At 43.6% G+C, this 24,454-nt stretch overlaps 1 protein-coding gene across 5 annotated transcripts; it reads right to left on the bottom strand.

Annotated features, from left to right (window-relative positions):
• Positions 1-263: 263 nt before the first annotated feature.
• LOC118360298 (deleted in malignant brain tumors 1 protein-like) lies at positions 264-24,454 on the bottom strand. 5 transcript variants are annotated; one of them, XM_052482129.1, is made up of 15 exons: positions 24,390-24,454; positions 23,848-23,889; positions 21,719-22,054; positions 21,491-21,514; positions 13,151-13,180; positions 12,705-13,022; positions 12,532-12,555; positions 10,037-10,354; positions 9,201-9,542; positions 9,065-9,088; positions 8,361-8,384; positions 7,913-8,230; positions 7,743-7,760; positions 2,501-2,818; positions 264-1,984 (listed from the first exon to the last, which is right to left on the bottom strand). In XM_052482129.1, the coding sequence occupies exons 1-15, from the start codon at positions 24,436-24,438 to the stop codon at positions 1,962-1,964; spliced, it is 2,208 nt and encodes a 735-aa protein (XP_052338089.1). In that variant the 5' UTR covers positions 24,439-24,454; the 3' UTR covers positions 264-1,961. The 5 variants fall into 5 exon arrangements, with proteins under 5 accessions (XP_052338089.1, XP_052338090.1, XP_052338091.1 ...); XM_052482130.1 differs by having other exon boundaries at positions 7,743-7,757; XM_052482131.1 differs by lacking the exon at positions 7,743-7,760.

Here is a 24,454-nt window from a genome sequence, read left to right as displayed (position 1 = left end):
AGCTTTAGACAGCCATTGGTAAAAGAAAATGTCAATATAATAAAAAATAATAATCAAATCATCATACAATAAATAATAATCAGAATGACTTTCATCAATTTATGGAGGTAGATAGGCCTATATAAGCTACTTGATAGCCCTACGTTGAAAACGGCTCTGTAACATGTTTATGTTGCCTCATCACAATTAAATATTTTTATTATCATCATAATAATTAGCTAAGCATTTTGTCTACAGAACATGTAATAAACAATCAGAGCATATCGTGTTACGTAGTTTATTACACATAGACAAAATGACAGGTTGTTTCTCTGGTCTCATTGATATGCACTGTCCATTCATCATAATCAGATTTCTCCTGTCCTTCTCCCCAGAACACATTGCCTTCTAATGCTAAACTACATTAATTATAGAGGTAGCCATGTAGCCAGCGACTTCCCCATTAATAAAACATAGCCCAGTGCCAACACATGAGTGGGGTGAGGAAGAAGGAAGAGGAAGGAGGAAGGAAGTTATTGAGTCCATGACCTTCACCTGCATGAGTCTGGCATACACTTGGTCTCTTCATCCCTCTATAAAAAGAGACCATCTTTTTTTAAAGTAAAGCCCAAACAACAATTTACACAATCAATTAATTAATTTGAAATCCTTTAAATGTCCTATCAGAATTGTAGCAGATGTGAATTGAGATCTGCTGGCTCTAGCACACCAAAACTGGACTGTATCCCTCTTCTGGCATAAAATGGAATTGCCTGATTGCATATTCAGAATCTAAATAGAGATTATTAAGGCTCACCCTGTGAAATGATCTGAGTTGCTGGGCCTCTTTCATGTCATAAATGTGATTGTCTGACGTTATTTCTGTCTAATGTTAATTCATTGAAAAGCAGTGCACCTCCCATAAGCCTAACGTGACAATGTGAAACCATTATGGTGATTGTGGGTGAGAAATAGGAGGACAATAAGAATGTAAAATGAAAAATATATTCCTATTGATATTTTGGGAAAAGTGTAATGTTCAAGTTAGCCTATATTGTAAAGCTTAATTAGATACCTTGATCATCTAACAATGACCTATTGTTGCTCTCTATTGATGGAGTGGATGGAGAGGAATTTAGCAGGTGAACTTACTCTTGCAACTTTGTGAATATATGGGTAAAATCCCAAAGAAAATAAAGAAATGGTAAATACCTTGGAAGAACAATACAGTATTAATTACTTTGATTTAATCCAAGATAGAGTCAATTATAATAATTCACAGTACACTAGCCTGGTAATATGACTCAAGGTCCTGTTACTTGTAGAAAGCAAACTATGCAATGGACATAACAAATACAATGTTTAGTAGAACTAGAAAAATGTCTACACAAACTTTTAAATGTCTAAATATCATGTAATGAATTTAAATTAAAACCATGAATAAAAAATTGCCCATTATTTTCTCTGATGATTTTTTTGAATTGTATTTCAGTTCACTTCCTAATTGAAGTTACAGTATTGTCAACACTACACAAATAATTTTCAACACCTTATGCATACTAATCTTATACCTCATGTGATTGCATTTGAATTATATTGGAGTTCAAATTTAGAAGGCCTTTGGGGCTTGGCTGGCCTGGGTTGTCTTCACCTTCTCAGTCTGGAAACTCTGACACAGCAACCTTCTTGGCATTGTGTCATTAAAGAGGGCTTTTATGAATGATACATGAGGCAGGATTTTAAATAGTTGGATGCCACATTCCCTGCTGAAGGCAAGAAAATCCACTCTGGTCAGAATTCAATTGTTACAGATAATGGTTTTCCGTACTGTATTTTTATTAGTGTGTTTGATTTGCACACCAGCATGTCCCAGGAGGAGAGAGGTGGTATCATAGAAATAGAATTTGAATGTACATACAGTATCTATGGTTGACCATTGTTACTACTAGACTGGATGGATGAGAGCTCTACAGTACATGCTTTCAGAAGGCCCCGGAAGCAGAACCTAAAATTAGAAGAAACATTGACACATAGGGTCACCACATATTAAAATGATCAAAAGTATTACTTTTCACACAGACTTTTACACAGCATCTACGTATGAGCTAGCAACAACTTCTTGACTGATTTCTGCTTAACGGGATAGTTCACCCATAGTACAAAAGTAACTTGGTTTCTTTATCCTGTAAAGGATAAAGAACAAGGTTTGACAGAAATCCATGCTTTGGTTCATTTCCCTGGGATTGTTTTACAAATGCTAACGTTTTAGAATTTGTGGCACGAATCCATCCAAATCCTGGCACCAACATTTTTTGTAAATCATGTCCAAATCATCCGAAAGTATCTAATATGTATTGTGAAAATCAACAAAGTCACCTATAGATGACTTGAACATGATGTGGGAAAAATGTTAATATCAGTACCATGACTTGAATAGGATTTGTGTCACAAATGTAAGTACAGTTACCAACATAGACAATATTATGATATGTAAACTTCCTGCCACAAACATTTATCTCACCAGCGCAGGTGACTCCTGCATCTTCATGGTGGCCACAGTCATGGTTACCCAGGCCACTGTGGGGACACTGCAGCAAAGAGTCTTCAGAGCCAGAACAGGCCAAGTCATCCAGAGAGATGGAGCCACTGCCCTTTCCAAACCTGGCAGATCCAAAGGCCTCTAGTGCTTCTCCACAGCCCAACTCTCTGCACATCACCTGAGCATCCCTCTGATCCCAGTCATCATCACACACTGTACCCCACTGGCCAGAGTCAAACACCTCCACTCTACCAGAGCAGTTGTTGGGACCGTTGACCAGACGCAATCTGGAAATGCCATCTGTAATAGACAGGTAGAACTGTGAAGATGACAGGGTGTGGGATTGATGTTGAGTTAAAAACTTTGTAGAAAATATACAGATGTAGCATCTTAATTAGATCACCCTGTTGTAGGATAACATGCAATGCAGGAAATGTAGAACTTGTAGTGTATTTGAAGTTTAAGATGGCTTCTGAAGTTTGTCATTTCCACTTTGAAATCTCAGACTTGATTTTCCCTTATGAAAAATGTATCAACCCCGACAAAAATGTCCATTCATTCTAATCCACAGAACAATTAACATTTCATGTTGATGCAGGAATATTTGCCATTGACCTTAACAAGGCCCACAAGACCAGTGGAAGCAAAATAGCCCCATAACATAAAAAAACACACCACCATATATTACAATAAGTATGGGGTTCTTTTCTGCCCATGCATTCTCATTTCGAGGCCAAACCCCACCACTGGTGAGCGTGGCCAAAGAGCTCTATTTTCATGTCATCTGACCATAGAACCGCTTCCAATTCAAGTGCCAATACCATTAAGCAAACTCGAGGTGTTTACATTTGTTGGATGACATGAAAGTTGAGCTCTTTGGCCACGCACACCAAATTAAATCAAATCAAATTTTATTGGTCACATAAACGTGCTTAGCAGATGTTACTGCGGGTGTAATGAAATGCTTGTGCTTCTAGTTCCGACAGTGCAGCAATATCTAACAAGTAATATGTAGCAATTTCACAACAAATACCTAATACACACATCTAAGTAAAGGAATGGAATTAAGAATATATAAATATATGGACGAGAAATGTCAGAGCAGCATAGACTAAGATACAGTAGAGAGTATAGAATACAGTATATACAGTGGGGCAAAAAAGTATTTAGTCAGCCACCAATTGTGCAAGTTCTCCCACTTAAAAAGATGAGAGAGGCTTGTAATTGTCATCGGAGGTACACTTCAACTATGACAGACAAAATGAAAAAAAAAATCCAGGAAATCACATTGTAGGATTTTTAATGAATTTATTTGCAAATTATGGTGGAAAATAAGTATTTGGTCAACTACAACCAAGCAAGATTTCTGGCTCTCACAGACCCGTAACTTCTTCTTTAAGAGGCTCCTCTGTCCTCCACTCGTTACCTGTATTAATGGCACCTGTTTGAACTTTTTATCAGTATAAAAGACACCTGTCTACAACCTCAAACAGTCACACTCCAAACATATGCAGGAACTTAAAACTTTCCACCTTCTCCTTTGCTGTCCTGTCGATATGGATTAGGGGGGTGCTCCCTCTGCTGTTTCCTGAAATCCATAGTCTTTGTTTGTTGATGTTGAGTGAGAGGTTATTTTCCAGACACCACACTCCCAGAGCCCTCACATCCTCCCTGTAGGCTGTCTCGTCGTTGCTGGTAATCAACCATACTACTGTTGTGTCGTCTGCAAACTTGATGATTAAGTCATTGGTAAACAGAGAGTACAGGCAGGGGTTGAGCAAGCACCCTTGTGGGGCCTCAGTGTTGAGGATCAGCAAAGTAGAGATGTTGTTTCCTACCTTCACCACCTGGGGACAGCCCGTCAGGAAGTCCAGGACCCAATTGCACAAGACGGGGTTCAGACCCAGGTCCTCAAGCTTAATGATGAGCTTGGAGGGTACTATGGTGTTGAATGCTGAACTACAGTCAATGAACAGCATTCGATTGCATTGTCTGTGGATCTATTGGGGTGGTAAGTAAATTGAAGTGGGTCTAGGGTGACAGATAAGGTGGAGGTGATATGATCCTTAACTATATTCTCAAAGCACTTCATGATGCCAGAAGTGAGTGCTACGGGGCGATAATCATTTAGTTCAGTTACCATTGCATACTTGGGTACAGGAACAATGGTAGCCATCTTGAAGCATGTGGGGACAGTAGACTGGGATAGGGAGAGGTTGAATATGTCTGTAAACACACCAGCCAGCTGCACATGCTCTGAGGACGTGGCTAGGGATGCCGTCTGGGTCGGCAACCTTGCGAGGGTTAGCTAGTTTAAATATCATACTTACGTCGTTCACGGAGAAGGAGAGTCCACAGCCCTTGGTAGCTGGCCATGTAGGTGGCACTGTGTTATCCTCAAAGCGGGCAAAGAACGTGTTTAGCTTGTCCGGTTCCAAGACGTTGGTGTCCATGACATGGCTGGTTTTCCTTTTGTAGCCTGATTGTCTGTAGACCCTGTCACATACGTCTCATGTCTGAGCCATTGAATTGCGACTCCACTTTCTCTATACTGACGTTTTACCTGTTTGATTGCTTTGCAGAGGGAATGACTACTTTGTTGTTGTTCGCATGTTCAGTTTTGCGTGAATGCTGCCATCTATCCAGTTTCTGGTAAGGGTTGGTTTTAATATTCACAGTGGGTACAACATCTCCTATACACTTCTTGATGAAATCAGTAACCGTCTCAGTGTACACGTCAATATTGTTCTCGGAAGCTACCCAGAACATATCTCAGTCCGCGTGATCAAAACAATCTTGAAGAGTGAATTCCAATTGGTCAGACCAGCGTTGAATAGTCCTTAGCACAGATACTCCCTGTTTGAGTTTTGACCTATAGGAAGGGAGGAGCAAAATGGAGTTGTGGTCAGATTGGCTGAAAGGAGGTCGGGGGTGGGCCTTGTATGCATCCCGGAAGTTGGAATAATAATGGTTGAGTGTTTTTCCAGCGCAAGTACTACAGTTGATATGCTGATAGAATTTAGGTAGCCTTTTCCTAAAATTTGCTTTGTTAAATTCCCCAGCTATAATAAATGCAGCCTTAGGATATATGGTTTCCAGTTTGCATAAAGTCCAGTGAAGTTCCTTGGGGGCAGTTGTGGTATCGGCTTGAGGGTGGATATACGCAGCTGGGACAATAACCAAAGAGAATTAACTTGGGAGATAATACGGTCGGCATTTGATTGTGAGGTAATCTAGGTCGGGTGAAAAAACGATTTGAGTTCCTGTACGTTATTACAATTACACCATGAGTCGTTAATCAGGAAACATACACCTTCTTCCCAGAGAGATGTTTATCTCTGTCGGCGCGATGAACTGAGAATCCAGATGGCTGGACCGACTCTGACAGTATATCCCGAGAGAGCCATGTTTCCGGGAAACAGAGTATGTTATTATCCTTGATGTCTCTTCAGAAAATAACCCTTGCCCTGAACTCGTCAACTTTGTTATCCAGGGACTGAACATTAGCGAGTAATATACTCGGAAGCGGTGGGTGGTGTGCGCCCCCCTAAGTTGGACTAGAAGACTGCTTCCAGTCCCTCTTTTTCACAGGCGTTGTTTTGGGTTGCTCTTTGGAATCAGTTCAATTGCTCTGGGTGGTGTGAACAAATGATCCGCTTCGGGAAAGTCGTATTCCTGGTTGTAATGCTGGTAGTGCTGGTGAGTTACCGCCACTCTGATATCCAATAGTTCTTCCCATATGTAATAATCTACCAGTGGTAGGTTTGGTGTCGAAATGAGAATGCATGAGCAGAAAATAACCCATACAGTATGTACTGTAAAATATGGTGGAGGATCTTTGATATTATGGGGCTATTTTGCGTCCATTGGTCCTGGGACCCTTGTTAATTAAGGTCAATGATATCAGAAACTTTACCCAGTACCAAGACATTTTAGTCAAAAACATGGTTGCCTGTGAATGAGGCTGAAACTTGGCTGCAAGTGGGTCTTCCAGCAAGACAATAACCCCAAGCACACAGCAAAATCCAAAGAAATTATTAATTGGCCACAAAATCAACATTTTCCATGAAAACATGTGGTTTAAATTGAAGAGCGCAGGGCCTCCTGAGTGGCACAGCAGTCTAAGGCACTACATCACAGTGGTAGAGGTGTCACAACAGACCCGGGTTGTATCACAACCGGCTGTCATTGGGCGGCACACAATTGGGCCAGCCTCGTCCGGGTAAGGGGAGGGTTTGGCCGGGGGGGCTTTACTTGGCTCATCGCGCTCTTGTGGCGGGCCAGCTGCCTGCAGGCTGACCCCGGTCGTCAGTTGAACAGTGTTTCCTCCGACACATTGGTGCTGCTGGCTTCTGGGTTAAGAAGCGCGATTTGGTGGGACATTGTTTTGGAGGACACATGGCTTGACCGTTTCTCCCCGAGCCCTTTGGGGAGTTGATGCGATGCGACAAGATTGAAAAAGGGAGTAAAATACTAAAACAATTGAAGAGGGCAGTCCATAAGTCAAGGATCTGGAAGGTTTCTGCATAGAGTAATGGTATAAGATCCCTCCCAGTGTGTTCTCCAACTCATAAACCATTTTAGAAAAAAGTATTACTTGTTGAACAAAATCTCTTTCCTTGAGCAGTTTTATTAGTATAAAATAACATAATTTCAAAGAAACAATATAGCTTAGTATTTTAATTATTTATTTTATACAGTCATTTTTGCTAATCTTTATCAAGGTTGTCAAAAATGTTGGAACCCATTGTATGTAACCTTAAAAAGTGCTATATAATAAATAAAGCTACCTGCGTTTTAAATTAGCTAAAGGTTGCAGTGGCTGTTTAAAGAAAACTGAAACATAGATTACAGTTCTCCTGGCCAATAAACTACTTTCAGGATCAGGAACCATCTAACAGTTGAATATGGAACTTCCCCTTAAATCTCACCTGAGCAGACAACACTCACATCCTCAGGATGCATGTAGTTGTACCGACCTATCACATCAGAGGGGCAGTCAAAGAGAGATTCCTCTGTTCCAACACAGGCCATGTTGTCCAGAAGAATGGGAATACCATCTCCCATACCAAACCAGGCCCATACGGGGGCATCTATAGCCCACATACAGCGGAGCAGTCTGCAGACCATGTCAGCAGGGCTCACGTCCCAGTTATCATCACACACCATACCCCACTGCCCCGCATGATACACTTAAAATATAGTTGTATGGAATTGATCTTACTGTTTTTAAATGGATCTTCTTGTTGAATTGAAGGTTATGAAAATAGGAAAATATGGAGAAGGGATATTGACAATGAGAGTGAGATATTGTGAAAAACAGGTATTAAATTATCCTTAATTCATCTAAACATAAACTATTTTTGTCTACTGTAATTGTAGACTGAGACTTACCCATCATGCAAGTTACACTGGCATCTTCATCATGGCCACAGTCATGGTTCCCTATCCCTCCTGAGCTGCATTCCAGTAAAGATCCCTCACTTCCCATGCACGCCACATCATCCAATAGGATTGAGCCACTCCCCTCACCAAAGTGAGCCTGGTGAGGAGCCTCTGTGGCTGGTCCACAGCTCAGCTCCCTACATACAACTTGGGCATCTAGCACAGCCCAGTTATCATCACAGACTGTCCCCCAAATCCCATCCTGGTAGACCTCCACCCTGCCAGAGCAGCGGTTGGGACCATCAACTAGGCGCACTGTCAAGTCAGCTGTTTGAGTTAAGAGGAAGGGAAAGGGAGAAATGTGTAATGGGCACTAACTTTTTGTTTTACAAATACATATTATGACTCATTTTGCAACTGAAACATAAAGTTAAAAAAACATTTTTTGATTACTCACAATGGGAATCTGAAGGGGATGGACCTGAGAGATGAAGAGAGAGAGAGTGAGAGAGTGAGAGAGAGAGAGAGAGAGAGAGAGAGAGAGAGAGAGAGAGAGAGAGAGAGAGAATATCGTATGGTGTTAAATCTTTCCCCTTCAATTATTGCTGGAGAGACAGACAACACCTGCCATTGTCTGCCAGCTGAATTACAGGACCCAGGTCAAGGGAGACAGGTAGCCTAGCAGTTAAGAGCTTTGGACCAGTAACCGAAAGGTCTCTGGTTTGAATCTCCGAGCCGACTAAGTGAAAAATCTGTTCATGTGCCCTTGAGCTAGGCATTAACCCTATTAACCCTAATTGCGCCTGTAAGTCTTTCTGGATAAGAGTGTCTGCTAAATGACTCAAATGTAAATCTAAATCTCTTATTCAAACCTAAAATATACCGACCATAAACAATGCTCAGATTTGTGGTGATAAGTGAAAACAAACTGCACTGAGGCAAACTGGTTATGTTAGTTAGGGGTTTCTTCTCATGACGTGTGAATTCTAATTTCTTTCCATATAGTGAGGTTTTCTGCAATTGAAACATAAAGTAAAGACCCACTGGGAACACACTGTTTAAATCAACATTGTTTCCACATCATTACAATGAAACTACGTTGAACCAATGTGAAATAGACATTGTCTGTGCCCAGTGGAAATTCATTTTTAGATGACTCACAATGGAAATCTGAAGGGGATGGACCTGAGAGAGAGAGAAAGAGAGAGGGAGGAAAAAAATGTTAACATTACACAAGCCCCTTGTTGGTGTTGGTAGTTTAAATAAGTTGTCTGAGAAATTTCAACCATTCACTTACCTGACTGCCCCTCACATATCGCTGCTGCATCCTCAGAATGTCCACAGTTGTGTGACCCCAGTCCATCTGAGCTGCAACCAAGCAGTGAACCTTCATTCCCAGAACATTGCACATCCTTTAGCCAGATCTCCCCTCTGCCTTGGCCAAAGTGAGCCTGGTCCGGGGCCTCCAGCGCCACCCCACAGCCCAGTGCTCTACACACTACCTTGGCATCCAGCAGGTCCCAGTCATCATCACACACTGTACCCCACTGGCCAGAGTGGAACACCTCTACTCTACCAGAGCAGTTGTTGGGACCGTTGACCAGACGCACTCTGGAAATGCTGCTGTTCTCTGTAGGACCTGTAAACAAAGATAACTGTTAACTCCATTTACTAATTGGTTTGATTAGAAATTAGGTGCATCCCTGTTCGCTTTATTAAGGTACAATTGGGTTAACAAACAATACTGAGGTGAATGCATGTTTCATCAATTTTGCATTGTTTTTCTTTGCATACACCATAGATTTATAAACACTGCAAAAAGCAAAGGCAAAATACTGCAAACTTGACTAGTTCCTCTACACTGAAGGAATTATTTTTTAAAGGACATCATTAGTGAACATGGTGGTAGGTTTTTTTATACATGGTTTTGATCCAGCTAATAAAGTAAGATCCCATATTAGATCGAGCCAATACTGCAAAAAGAGAATAGGAAAGTCCACAGGGAGTTCAATGGCTGGATGTCTACAGAAATACCTGTTGTAGAATTAGGTTTTTACAGTGTAACACTAGCCCTATTACCAACATATACAATATAATGATGTATAAACGTCCTGCCACAAACATTTATCTCACCAGCGCAGGTGACTCCTGCATCTTCATGGTGGCCACAGTCATGGTTACCCAGGCCACTGTGGGGACACTGCAGCAAAGAGTCTTCAGAGCCAGAACAGGCCAAGTCATCCAGAGAGATGGAGCCACTGCCCTTTCCAAACCTGGCAGATCCAAAGGCCTCTAGTGCTTCTCCACAGCCCAACTCTCTGCACATCACCTGAGCATCCCTCTGATCCCAGTCATCATCACACACTGTACCCCACTGGCCAGAGTCAAACACCTCCACTCTACCAGAGCAGTTGTTGGGACCGTTGACCAGACGCACTCTGGAAATGCCATCTGTAATAGACAGGTAGAACTGTGAAGATGACAGGGTGTGGGACTGTCGTTGAGTTGAAAACTGATGGAAAAGGATCTTAATTTGATCATCCTGCTGTAGGATAACTTTCCTGCAGTGCAGGAAATTTAGAACTTGTAGTTTATTTGAGGTTTAAGAAGGCTTCTGAAGTTTGCAATTTCCACTTTGAAATCTCAGACTTGATTTGCCGTTATGAAATATTTAACAATTTCTACAAAAATGAAAAGTAAGTATAATGCACATAATAATTCACATTTCCTATTGCTCCAGGATTATTTGCCATTGACCTTAACAAGGGCTCCAAGACCAGTGGAAGCATAATAGCCCCATAACATAAACAATACACTACCATATATTACAATAAGTCTGGACTTCCTTTCTGCTCATGCATTTTCATTTCGACGCCAAACCCCACCACTGGTGTGTGTGGCCAAAGAGCTCTATTTTCGTGTCATCTGACCAAAGAACCGGTTCTAAGTGCCAATGCCGTTTAGCAAACTCCAGGTGTTGTTATTTGTTGGATTACATGAAAATAGAGCTCTTTGGATATGCACGCCAGTGGTGGGGTTTGGCGTCGAAATGAAATTGCATGAGCAGAAAGGATGTCCAGACTTATTGTAATATATGGTAGTGTATTTTTTATGTTATGGGGCTATTATGCTTCCACTGGTCCTGGGGCCCTTATTAAGGTCAATGACATCATGAACTTTACCCAGAACCAGTACATTTAAGACAAAAACCTGGTTGCCTCTACCAGGATGCTGAAACTTGGTAGCAAGTGGATCTTCCAGCAAGACAATAATCTCAAACACACATCAAAATCCACAAAGAAATTGTTAATTGGCCACAAAAATCAACATTTCAGTCTCCGGATTTGAAAGCCATTGTAAACCTGTGGTTTGAATGGAAGAGGGCAGGCCATAAGCTCAGACAAAGGATATTGAGGATCTGGAAGGATTCTGTATGGGGAATGGTCTAAGATCCCTCCCAATGTGTTCTCCAACTCATTAACCCTTTTAGAAAAAGGTTCAGTGTTGTTATCCTCGCAAGGTGAAGCATTGAAAGGTATTGAAAACAGGGGTGTCAATAATTTTGACCCCTACCTTTTTGAGAGAAAAAAATATTACTTGTTAAACAAAATCTCTTTCTCTAAGAAATTTTATTAGTATAAATAATATAATTTCCCCATTTTTCTGAGCATACAATTTAGTTCAGTATTTTAATTATTTATTTCATACAGTAATTTTTGCTCATCTTTATCAGGGTTGTCAATAAATTCAGATCCCACAGCATATAACCATGACTGACCTATCACATTAAAGAGGCAGTCAGAGAGAGTCCTCTGTTCTAACACAGGCCATGTTTTCTAGCAGAATGGGAATACCACCTCCCATACCAAACTCGGTCAATCCGGTGCCATCCTAAGGGCTCCCGAGTGGCGCAACGGTCTGGGTTTGAACCAGGCACTGCATCTCTTGCACTGAGATGCAGTGCCTGGTTCAAACTCAGGCTGTATCACATCCGGCTGTGATTGGAAGTCCCATACGGCGGCGCACAATTGGCCCAGGGTCGTCCAGGTTTGGCTGAGGTAGGCCCAGGGTCGTCCAGGTTTGGCTGAGGTATGCCCAGGGTCGTCCAGGTTTGGCTCAGGTAGGCCCAGGGTCGTCCAGGTTTGGCTGAGGTAGGCCCAGGGTCGTCCAGGTTTGGCTGAGGTAGGCCCAGGGTCGTCCAGGTTTGGCTGAGGTAGGCCCAGGGTCGTCCAGGTTTGGCTGAGGTAGGCCCAGGGTCGTCCAGGTTTGGCTGAGGTAGGCCCAGGGTCGTCCAGGTTTGGCTGAGGTAGGCCCAGGGTCGTCCAGGTTTGGCTGAGGTAGGCCCAGGGTCGTCCAGGTTTGGCTGAGGTAGGCCCAGGGTCGTCCAGGTTTGGCTGAGGTAGGCCCAGGGTCGTCCAGGTTTGGCTGAGGTAGGCCCAGGGTCGTCCAGGTTTGGCTGAGGTAGGCCGTCATTGTAAATAATTATTTGTTCTTAACTGACTTGTAAAAAATAAATAAAAAGATTGCCCACATACAGTGGAGCTGTCAGCAGTGCTCACGTCCCAGTCATCATCACACACTGCCCCCAATGACACACGTATAATATAGTTGTATGGAATTGATCTTACTGTTTCTAAATGCATCTTCTTGTTCTTGAATTGGAGGTTATGAAAATAGGAAAATATGGAGAAGGGACATTGACAATGAAAGTGAGATATTGTGAAAAACAGGTATTAAATTATCCTTAATTCATCTGAACATAAACTATTTTTGTCTACTGTAAATGTATACTGAGACTTACCCATCATGCAAGTTACACTGGCATCTTCATCATGGCCACAGTCATGGTTTCCTATCCCTCCTGAGCTGCATTCCAGTAAAGATCCCTCACTTCCCATGCACGCCACATCATCCAATAGGATTGAGCCACTCCCCTCACCAAAGTGAGCCTGGTGAGGAGCCTCTGTGGCTGGTCCACAGCTCAGCTCCCTACATACAACTTGGGCATCTAGCACAGCCCAGTTATCATCACAGACTGTCCCCCAAATCCCATCCTGGTAGACCTCCACCCTGCCAGAGCAGCGGTTGGGACCATCAACTAGGCGCACTGTCAAGTCAGCTGTTTGAGTTAAGAGGAAGGGAAAGGAAGAAACTTGTAACGGGCACCGACTTTTTGTTTTACAAAAACATATTATGACATTGTTTTGCAACTGAAACAAAGTAAGGAATCATTTTTAGATTACTCACAATGGGAATCTGGATCTGAAGGGTACGTACCTGAGAGAGAGATAGAGAGAGAGAGAGAGAGAGAGAGAGAGAGAGAGAGAGAGAGAGAGAGAGAGAGAGAGAGAGAACGAGTATGGTATGGTGTTATGATGGTGCCGACGGAGATGGCAGCATCGCGACTAGCTCTTAGGAAACTTTGCAGTATTTTGTTTGTTTATGTACTATTTTTTACGTTATTAGCTCAGGAATTATTTTGTGTCATTACATACAGCCGGGGAGAACTATTGGATATTAGAGCGACGGTAACTCACCAGAACTTCCAGCATTACGACCAGGATTACGACTTCCCTGGAGCAGATCCTTTGTTTGCTCTCCCCAGAGTAATTAAGGTACTCGAGGCGGTCTTCTGCACACCTCCCACCACTCCTAAGTATTTTACTCGCTAATGTCCAATCTCTGGATAATAAAGTTGATGAGCTCAAGGCGAGAGTTGCTTTTCAGAGAAACACCAGGGATTGTAACACACTCTGCTTCAAAGAAACATGGCTCTCTCGAGACATACTATCTGACTCTGTAAAGCCAGTTCTGTTCTCAGTACATTGCACCGACAGGAACAAACATCTCTCCTGGAAGCAGAAGGGTGGCGGTATATGTTTCATGACTAACGACTTATGGTGTAACTGTGATAACATACATGAACTCGAGTCCTTCTGTTCACCTGACCTAGAATATCTCACAATCAAATGCTGACGATACTATCTCCCGAGAGAATTTTCCTCAATAGTAGTCACAGCGGTCTACTTCCCCCCTCAAGCTGATACAACGACGACCCTCAAAGAACTTCACTGGACTTTATGTAAACTGGAAACCACATATCCCGAGGCTGCATTTACTGTAGCTGGGTATTTTAACAAAGCAAATTTGAGGAAAAGGCTCCTGAAATTCTATCAACATATTGATTGTGGTACTCGCGCTGCTAAAACTCTCTCATTACTAAACTACCTTCCAGAGTGCATATAAGGCCCTCCCCGGCCCGCCATTAGGCAAATCGGACCACGATTACATCTTTCTCCTCCAGGCAGAAACTCAAACAGGAAGCACCCGTCGTGAAGACTATTCAACGCTGGTCTGACCAATCGGAATCCACGCTTCATGATTGTTTTGATCACGCGGACTGGGATATGTTCAGAGTAGCGTCAGAAAATAATATTGACACATATAACGATACGGTGAATGATTTTATTAGGAAGTGCATAGGAGATGTTGTACCCACTGTGACTATTAAAACCTACCCCAACCAGAAACTGTGGATAGAAGGGAGCATTTGCGCAAAACTGGAAGTGCAAAGAACCGCATTTAACCATGGCAAGGTGACTGGGAATGTGGCAGAATACAAACAGCGTAGTTATTCCCTCCGCAAAGCAATCAAGCGGCTAAACGTCAGTATAGGGACAAAGTTGAGTCCCAGTTCAACATCTCACACACAAGACGTATGTGGCAGGGTCTACAGACAATCATGGATTATAAAAGGAAAACCAGGAACACTGACATCCTGCTTCCGGGATAGGCTGAACACCTTCTTCGATTCTTTGAGGATAATACAGTGACACCGATGCGGCCCGCTATCAAGGACTGTGGGCTCTCCTGCTCCATGGCCGACATGAGTAGGACATTTAAGTATGTTAACCCTTGCAAGGCTGCCGGCCCAGATGGCATTCCTAGCCGTGTCCTCAGAGCAAGTGCAGGCCTGCTGGCTGGTGTGTTTACAGATATATCTCTCCCTATCCCAGTCTGTTGTCCCTACATGCTTCAATATGGCCACCATTGTCCCTGCACCTAAGGTAGGAAAGGTAATTGAACTAAATAATTATAGCCCCTTGAAGAGACTTGGCAAGGATCATATCACCTCCACCTTACCTGCCACCCTAGACCCACTTCAATTTGCTTACCGCCCCGATAGATTGACAGACGATGCAATCGCCACCACTCTTCACACTGTCCTGTCCCATCGGGACAAGAGGCATACCTATGTACAGTAAGAATGCTGTTCATTGACTATAGCTCAGCATTCAACACTATATTACTCTCCAAACTCATCATCAAGCTCGAGGCCCTGGGTCTGAACCCCGCCATGTGCAACTGGGTCCTGGACTTCCTGACGGGTCGCCACCAGGTGGTGAATGTAGGAAACAACATCTCCTCTTCACTGATCCTCATCACTGGGGCCCCATAAAGGTGCGTGCTCAGCCCCCTCCTGTACTCCCTGTTCACCCATGACTGCATGTCCATGCACTCCTACAACTCAATCATCAAGTTTGCAGACGACACAACAGTAGAAGGCTAGACTACTAACAACGATGAGACGGCCTACAGGAAGGAGGTGAGGACTCTGGGAGTGTGGTGCCAGGAAAATAACCTCTCACTCAATGTCAACAAAACTAAGGAGATGATCGTGAACTTCAGGAAACAGCAGCGGGAGCACTCCCCTATCCACATCAACGGGACCGAAGTGGAGAAGGTGGAAAGTTTCAAGTTCCTCGGCATACACATCACTGACAAACTGAAATGGTCCACCCACACAGACAGTGTGGTGAAGAAGGCGCAACAGCGCATCTTCAAACTCAGGAGGCTAATGAAATTTGTCTTAACACCTAAAACCCTCACAAACTTTTACAGATGCACAATTGAGAGCATTCTGTTGGGCTGTATCACCACCTGATAGGGCAACGGCACGGCCCACAACTGCAAAGCTCTCCAGAGGGTGGTGCGGTCTGCCCAACACATTACCGGGAGAAATCTTCCCGCCCTCCTGGACACTTACAGCACCGATGCCATAGGAAGACCAAAAAGATCATCAAGGACATCAACCACCCGAGCCACTGCATGTTCACCCCAAAATCATCCATGTCAGTACAGGTGCATCAAAGCTGGGACCAAGAGACTGAAAAACAGCTTCTATCTCACGGACTCTCTATGTCCCCTATCCTCCAGGCCGGCTCGGTCCTCCCCTCCCGCCCCGTGGCTCGACGACTCATTGCGAGCTCACAGAACAGGGCTCCGGGCAGCCGAGCGGAAATGGAGGAAAACTCGCCTCCCTGCGGATCTGGCATTCTTTCACCCCCTCCTCTCTACATTTTCCTCCTCTGTCTCTGCTGCTAAAGCCATTTTCTACCACTCTAAATTCCAAGCATCTGCCTCTAACCCTAGGAAGCTCTTTGCCACCTTCTCCTCCCTCCTGAATCCCCCCCCCTCCTCCCTCTCTGCAGATGACTTCGTCAACCATTTTGAAAAGAAGGTCGACGACATCCGATCCTCGTTTGCTAAGTCAAATGGCACCGCTGGTTCTGCTCACACTGCCCTACCCTGTGCTCTGACCTCTTTCTCCCCTCTCTCTCCAGATGAAATCTCGCGTCTTGTGACGGCCGGCCGCCCAACAACCTGCCCGCTTGACCCTATCCCCTCCTCTCTTCTCCAGACCATTTCCGGAGACCTTCTCCCTTACCTCACCTCGCTCATCAACTCATCCCTGACCGCTGGCTACGTCCCTTCCGTCTTCAAGAGAGCGAGAGTTGCACCCCTTCTGAAAAAACCTACACTCGATCCCTCCGATGTCAACAACTACAGACCAGTATCCCTTCTTCTTTTCTCTCAAAACTCTTGAACGTGCCGTCCTTGGCCAGCTCTCCCGCTATCTCTCTCAGAATGACCTTCTTGATCCAAATCAGTCAGGTTTCAAGACTAGTCATTCAACTGAGACTGCTCTTCTCTGTATCACGGAGGCGCTCCGCACTGCTAAAGCTAACTCTCTCTCCTCTGCTCTCATCCTTCTAGACCTATCGGCTGCCTTCGATACTGTGAACCATCAGATCCTCCTCTCCACCCTCTCCGAGTTGGGCATCTCCGGCGCGGCCCACGCTTGGATTGCGTCCTACCTGACAGGTCGCTCCTACCAGGTGGCGTGGCGAGAATCTGTCTCCTCACCACGCGCTCTCACCACTGGTGTCCCCCAGGGCTCTGTTCTAGGCCCTCTCCTATTCTCGCTATACACCAAGTCACTTGGCTCTGTCATAACCTCACATGGTCTCTCCTATCATTGCTATGCAGACGACACACAATTAATCTTCTCCTTTCCCCCTTCTGATGACCAGGCGGCGAATCGCATCTCTGCATGTCTGGCAGACATATCAGTGTGGATGACGGATCACCACCTCAAGCTGAACCTTCTGCAAGACGGAGCTGCTCTTCCTCCCGGGGAAGGACTGCCCGTTCCATGATCTCGCCATCACGGTTGACAACTCCATTGTGTCCTCCTCCCAGAGCGCTAAGAACCTTGGCGTGATCCTGGACAACACCCTGTCGTTCTCAACTAACATCAAGGCGGTGGCCCGTTCCTGTAGGTTCATGCTCTACAACATCCGCAGAGTACGACCCTGCCTCACACAGGAAGCGGCGCAGGTCCTAATCCAGGCACTTGTCATCTCCCGTCTGGATTACTGCAACTCGCTGTTGGCTGGGCTCCCTGCCTGTGCCTTTAAACCCCTACAACTCATCCAGAACGCCGCAGCCCGTCTGGTGTTCAACCTTCCCAAGTTCTCTCACGTCACCCCGCTCCTCCGCTCTCTCCACTGGCTTCCAGTTGAAGCTCGCATCCGCTACAAGACCATGGTGCTTGCCTACGGAGCTGTGAGGGGAACGGCACCTCAGTACCTCCAGGCTCTGATCAGGCCCTACACCCAAACAAGGGCACTGCGTTCATCCACCTCTGGCCTGCTAGAGCATGGCGCTCCCTACCACTGAGGAACACATGACTGTAAGTCATAAAAAGCGTTGCTAAATGGCATATATTATATATTATTATTATAGGAAGTACAGTTCCCGCTCAGCCCAGTCAAAACTGTTCGCTGCTCTGGATCCCCAATGGTGGAACAAACCCCCTCACGACGCCAGGACAGCGGAGTCAATCACCACCTTCCGGAGACACCTGAAACCCCACCTCTTTAAGGAATACCTAGGATAGGATAAGTAATCCTTCTCACCCCCCCCCCCCTTTAAGATTTAGATGCACTATTGTAAAGTGACTGTTCTACTGGATGTCATAAGGTGAATGCACCAATTTGTAAGTCGCTCTGGATAAGAGCGTCTGCTAAATGACTTAAATGTGAATGTAAATGTAAGGCCATCAGACTGCTAAACAGCCTAGCACATCAAAGGTGGCTGCCTATAGACATAGATTAGAAATCACTTGCCACTTTAAGGAAATTAAACACTTAAATAATGTCTCCGTATCTTGCATTACTCATCTCATATATATAAACTGTACTATTCTACGGTATCTTAGTCACTGTAATTGTGTGTAAATATTGCATCACCCATCTCATATGTATATACTGTATTCTATACTATGTCACTGTATCTTAGTCCAATGCCACTCTGACATATACAGTTGAAGTCCGAAGTTTACATACACCTTAGCCAAATACAGTGGGGCAAAAAAGTATTTAGTCAGCCACCAATTGTGCAAGTTCTCCCACTTAAAAATATGAGAGAGGCCTGTAATTTTCATCATATGTACACTTCAACTATGACAGACAAAATTAGAAGAAAAAAATCCAGAAAATCACATTGTAGGATTTTTAATGAATTTATTTGCAAATTATGGTGGAAAATTAGGATTTGGTCACCTACAAACAAGCAGGATTTCTGGCTCTCACAGACCTGTAACTTCTTCTTTAAGAGGCTCCTCTGTCCTCCACTCGTTACCTGTATTAATGACACCTGTTTGAACTTGTTATCAATATAAAAGACACCTGTCAACAACCTCAAACAGTCACACTCCAAACTCCACTAAGGCCAAGACCAAAGAGCTGTCAAAGGACACCAGAAACAATATTGTAGACCTGCACCAGGCTGGGAAGACTGAATCTGCAAGTTAGCAGCTTGGTTTGAAGAAATCAACTGTGGGAGCAATAATTAGGAAATGGAAGACATACAAGACCACTGATAATCTCCCTCGATCTGGGGCTCCACGCAAGATCTCACCCCATGGGGTCAAAATGATCACAAGAACGGTGAGCAAAAATGCCAGAACAACATGGGGGGACCTAGTGAATGACCTGCAGAGAGCTGGGACCAAAGTAACAAAGCCTACCATCAGTAACACACTACACCGCCAGGGACTCAAATCCTGCAGTGCCAGACGTGTCCCCCTGCTTAAGCCAGTACATGTCCAGGCCCATCTGAAGTTTGTTAGAGAGCATTTGGATGATCCAGAAGAAGATTGGGAGAATGTCATATGGTCAGATGAAACCAAAATATAACTTTTTGGTAAAAATTCAACTCGTCGTGTTGGAGGACAAAGAATGCTGAGTTGCATCCAAAGACAACCATACCGACTGTGAAGCATGGGGGTGGAAACATCATGTTTTGGGGCTGTTTTTCTGCAAAGGGACCAGGACGACTGATTCGTGAAAAGGAAAGAATGAATGGGGCCATGTATCATGAGATTTTGAGTGAAAACCTCCTTCCATCAGCAAGGGCATTGAAGATGAAACATGGCTGGGTCTTTCAGCATGACAATGATCCCAAACACACCGCCCGGGCAACGAAGGAGTGGCTTCGTAAGAAGCATTTCAAGGTCCTGGAGTGGCCTAGCCAGTCTCCAGATCTCAACCCCATAGAAAATCTTTGGAGGGAGTTGAAAGTCCGTGTTGCCCAGCAACAGCCCCAAAACATCACTGCTCTAGAGGAGATCTGCATGGAGGAATGGGCCAAAATACCAGCAACAGTGTGTGAAAACCTTGTGAAGACTTACAGAAAACATTTGACCTCTTTCATTGCCAACAACGGGTGTATAACAAATTATTGAGATAAACTTTTGTCATTGACCAATTACTTATTTTCCACCATAATTTGCAAATAAATACATTTCAAATCCTACAATGTGATTTTCTGGATTTTTTTCCACTCATTTTGTCTGTCATAGTTGAAGTGTACCTATGATGAAAATTACAGGCCTCTCTCATCTTTTTAAGTGGGAGAACTTGCACAATTGGTGGCTGACTAAATACTTTTTTGCCCCACTATACATTTAAACTCAGTTTTTCACAATTCCTGACATTTAATCCTAGTAAAGATTAGATGTCTTAGGTCAGTTAGGATCACCACTTTATTTTAAGAGTGTGAAATGCCAGATAAGTAGTAGAGAGAACGGTTTATTTCAGCTTTCATTTCTTTCACCACATTCCCAATGAGTCATTAGTTTACACACACTCAATTCTTATTGGTTAGCATTGCCTTTAAATTGTTTAACTTGGGTCAAACATTTCAGGTAGCCTTCCACAAGCTTCCCACAATAAGTTGGGTGAATTTTGGCACATTCCTCCTGGCAGAGCTGGTGTAACTGAGTCAGGTTTGTAGGCCTCCTTGCTCGCACACACTTTTTCAGTTCTGCTCACAAATTTTCTATAGGATTGAGGTCAGGGCTTTGTGATAGCCACTCCAATACCTTGACTTTGTTGTCCTTGAGCCATTTTGCCACAACTTTGGAAGTATTTTTGGGTCATTGTCCATTTGGAAGATCCATTTGCAGCCAAGCTTTAACTTCCTGACTGATGTCTTGAGATGTTGCGTCAATATATCCACATCATTTTCCTGCCTCATTATAACATCTATTTTGTGAAGTGCACCAGTCCCTCCTGCAACAAAGCACCCCCACAACATGATGCTGCCACCCCCGTACTTCACGGTTGGGATGGTGTTCTTCGGCTTGCAAGCCTCCCCTTTTTCCTCCAAACATAATGATGGTCATTATGGCCAAACAGTTCTATTTTTGTTTCATCAGAACAGAGGACATTTCTCCAAAAAGTACAATCTTTATCCCCATGTGCAGTTGCAAACCGTAGTCTGGATTTTTTATTGCGGTTTTGGAGCAGTGGCTTCTTCCTTGCTGAGCAGCCTGCTAAACACGTGTATGTGACCAATAAATTTGATATGAATCTTTCCTCTTCAACTACTGCTGGAGAGACAGACATCATCTACCATTGTCAAAGGTTAAAGGCGGTAGGTAGCCAAGTGGGTAATAGCGTTTGTGGTTTGCATTCCTGAGTTGACTAGGTGAAAAGTCTGTCGATATGCCCTTGCAGTAACGGGTTTCTTCTCAGGACGTGTGAATATACAAGATATCTGATGTGACTATAATTTCTTTGCATATAGTGAGGTTTTCTGGAATTGAAACATAAAGGCCTACTGGGAATGCACTGTTTAAATCAACATTGTTTCCACATCATTACAATGATTCTACGTAGAACCAATGTGGAATATACGTTGAATTGATGTCTGGGGAATAATTTTGAAATTACTCACAATGGAAATCTGAAGGGGATGGACCTGAGAGAGCGAGAGAGAGGGAGAGAGGGAGAGAGAAAGAAAGGGAGAGAGGAGGAGGAGGAGAGAGAGAGAGAGAGAGAGAGAGAGAGAGAGAGAGAGAGAGAGAGAGAGAGAGAGAGAGGAAACATGGTAGCATTACACAAGCCCCTGGCTGGTGTTGGTAGTTTAGATAAATCTTTTGAGAAGATTCAACCCCACACTTACCTGACTGCCCCTCACATATCACTGCTGCATCCTCAGAATGTCCACAGTTGTGTGACCCCAGTCCATCTGAGCTGCAGCCAAGCAGTGCCTCTTCATTCCCAGAACATTGCACATCATCTAGCCAGATCTCCCCTCTGCCTTGGCCAAAGTAAGCCTGGTCCGGGGCCTCCAGCGCCACCCCACAGCCCAGCGCTCTACACACCACCTTGGCATCCAGCAGGTCCCAGTCATCATCACACACTGCACCCCACTGGCCTGCATAATAAACCTCCACCCTGCCAGAGCAGTTGTTTGGGCCATCCACTAAACGTACTCCTCCAGCACTGACTGTGGAGGCTGGAAAATAATTGTTTTGTTAAGTCCCACATTAAGTGACTGGGTATTTATATGATAGTCACATATATAGGAACTACAGTGTATGATTGTCATCATGGAACTACAGTGGCTGGGCGAAAGTATTCACCCCCTTGGCATTTTTCCTATTTTGTTGCCCTGGAATTTGTATTATTTGATTTACACAACATGCCTATCACTTCGAAGATGCAAAATATTTTTTTATTGTGAAACGAACAAGAAATAAGACAAAAAACAGAAAACTTGAGTGTGCATAACTATTCACCCCCCTAAGGCAATACTTTGTAGAGCCACCTATTGCAGCAATTACAGTTGCAAGTCTCTTGGGGTATGTCTCTATAAACTTGGCACATCTAGCCACTGGGATTTCTGCCCATTCTTCAAGGCAAAACTGCTTCAGCTCCTTCAAGTTGGATGGGTTCCGCTGGTGTACAGCAATCTTTAAGTCACACCACAGATTCTCAATTGGATTGAGGTCTGGGCTTTGACTAGGCCATTCCAAGACATTTAAATGCTTCCCCTTAAACCACTCTAGTGTTGCTTTAGCTTTATGCTTATGGTTATTGTCCTGCTGGAAGGTGAACCTCCGTCTCAGTCTCAAATCTCTTGAAGACTGTAACAGGTTTCCCTCAAGAATTTCCCTGTATTTAGCACCATCCATCATTCCTTCAATTCTGACCAGTTTCTCAGTCCCTGTCGATTAAAAATATCCCCACAGCATGATGCTGCCACCACCATGCTTCACTGGATGGTATTCTCGGGGTGATGAGAGGTGTTGGGTTTGCACCAGACAATGCGTTTTCCTTTATGGCTAAAAAGCTCAAATTTAGTCTCATTTAACCAGAGTACCTTCTTCCATATGTTTGGGGAGTCTCCCACATGCCTTTTTGCAAACACCAAATGGGTTTGCTTATTTTGTTTCTTTAAGCAATGGCTTTTTTTCTGGCCACTCTTCCATAAAGCCCAGCTCTGTGGAGTGTACGGCTTAAAGTGGTCCTATGGACAGATACTCCAATCTCCGCTGTGGAGTATCTTTGATCTCTTTGTTGCCTCTCTGATTAATGCCCTCCTTGCCTGGTCCGTGAGTTTTGGTGGGCGGCCCTCTCTTGGCAGGTTTGTTGTGGTGCCATATTCTTTCCATTTTTTAAATAATGGATTTAAATGGTGCACAGTGGGATGTTCAAAGTTTGGGATGTTTTTGTTATAACCCAACCCTGATCTGTACTTCTCCACAACTTTGACCCTAACCTGTTTGGAGAGCTCCTTGGTCTTCATGGTGCCGCTTGCTTGGTGGTGCCCTTTGCCTAGTGGGGTTGCAGACTCTGGGGCCTTTCAGAACTGGTGTATATATACTGAGATCATGTGACAGATCATGTGACATTTAGACTGCACACAGTATTATTTACACACTTTATTTAAATAATTGTGACTTCTGAAGGTAATTGGTTGCACCATATCTTATTAGGGGCTTCATAGCAAAAGGGTTGAATACATATGCACGCACCACTTTTCCATTTTATATTTATTTTTTTACATTTTTTGAAACAAGTTCTTTTTTTTTCATTTCACTTCACCAATTTGGACTATTTTGTGTATGTCCATTGCCTGAAATCCAAATAAAAATCCATTTAAATTACAGGTTGTAATGCAACAAAATAGGAAAAATGCCAAGGTGGGTGAATACTTTTGCAAGGCACTGTACATTTGATGTTGTATTTTTATTAAGATTAAACTTAATAACAGAATTAGTTGCAAGTCTGCTTCACTATACTTACTTCTATCTAGAAATCGAGATGCTCCTTCATTGGTGCAAACAACTACATGAGTGGAAAATAATGATAAACATACAATGAGGTAAAGATGTTATATTGTATTGCCATGTCAAAAGTCCTGTGTCTGTGTGAGTTGATAAGAGATGGACGCGGACGTGTTTTAGTTCTCATTTGCTTTTAGTTAACAGATTAATTGGAAAGCAAAGTAGACCAGGATATTAGTAGTCATATACCTCACAGTGCTGTTTCTGAACTTCCGCAAAGCAATAGGGTGTTTATACAATGGAAATGTTAGTGAGTAGAGTCACTATTGTCGATTAACCCAATAATATTAAATAAATTATTATTTGCTGAGAACCTATGCACAAAAGTAACATGAAGTAACATGAAATCTTAGAGCCCTGTGTATACATGTAGTACACACAATATGAATTGTGCATTAAGTATTTTGTGAAATACACTATTTGCTCATATGGGACAAACACATTCATAAATAGTTAACATAAATATTAATAAATGGTATTGTTAAAATACAGTTCGCTCACCTGCAATCACAAATGCTACGTACCACTTGCGCTTGGGTGTAAAAGTCATGATCAACGTTGAGAAT

This window comes from Oncorhynchus keta, chromosome 27 (assembly GCF_023373465.1).
Source record: "Oncorhynchus keta strain PuntledgeMale-10-30-2019 chromosome 27, Oket_V2, whole genome shotgun sequence".
Classification (NCBI taxonomy): Eukaryota; Metazoa; Chordata; class Actinopteri; order Salmoniformes; family Salmonidae; genus Oncorhynchus; species Oncorhynchus keta.
This window is presented reverse-complemented; position numbering and strand designations above follow the sequence as displayed.

Coding starts and splice junctions, on each gene's coding strand:
- LOC118360298 (XM_052482129.1), bottom strand. CDS start 24,438: ATGACTTTTACACCCAAGCGCAAGTGGTACGTAGCATTTGTGATTGCA. Junction 8,385..9,064: donor ATCCCCTTCAGATTTCCATT/GTGAGTCATCTA, acceptor TTCATCTCTCAG/GTCCATCCCCTTCAGATTCC. Junction 1,985..2,500: donor TGCAGGAGTCACCTGCGCTG/GTGAGATAAATG, acceptor TTCTAATTTTAG/GTTCTGCTTCCGGGGCCTTC.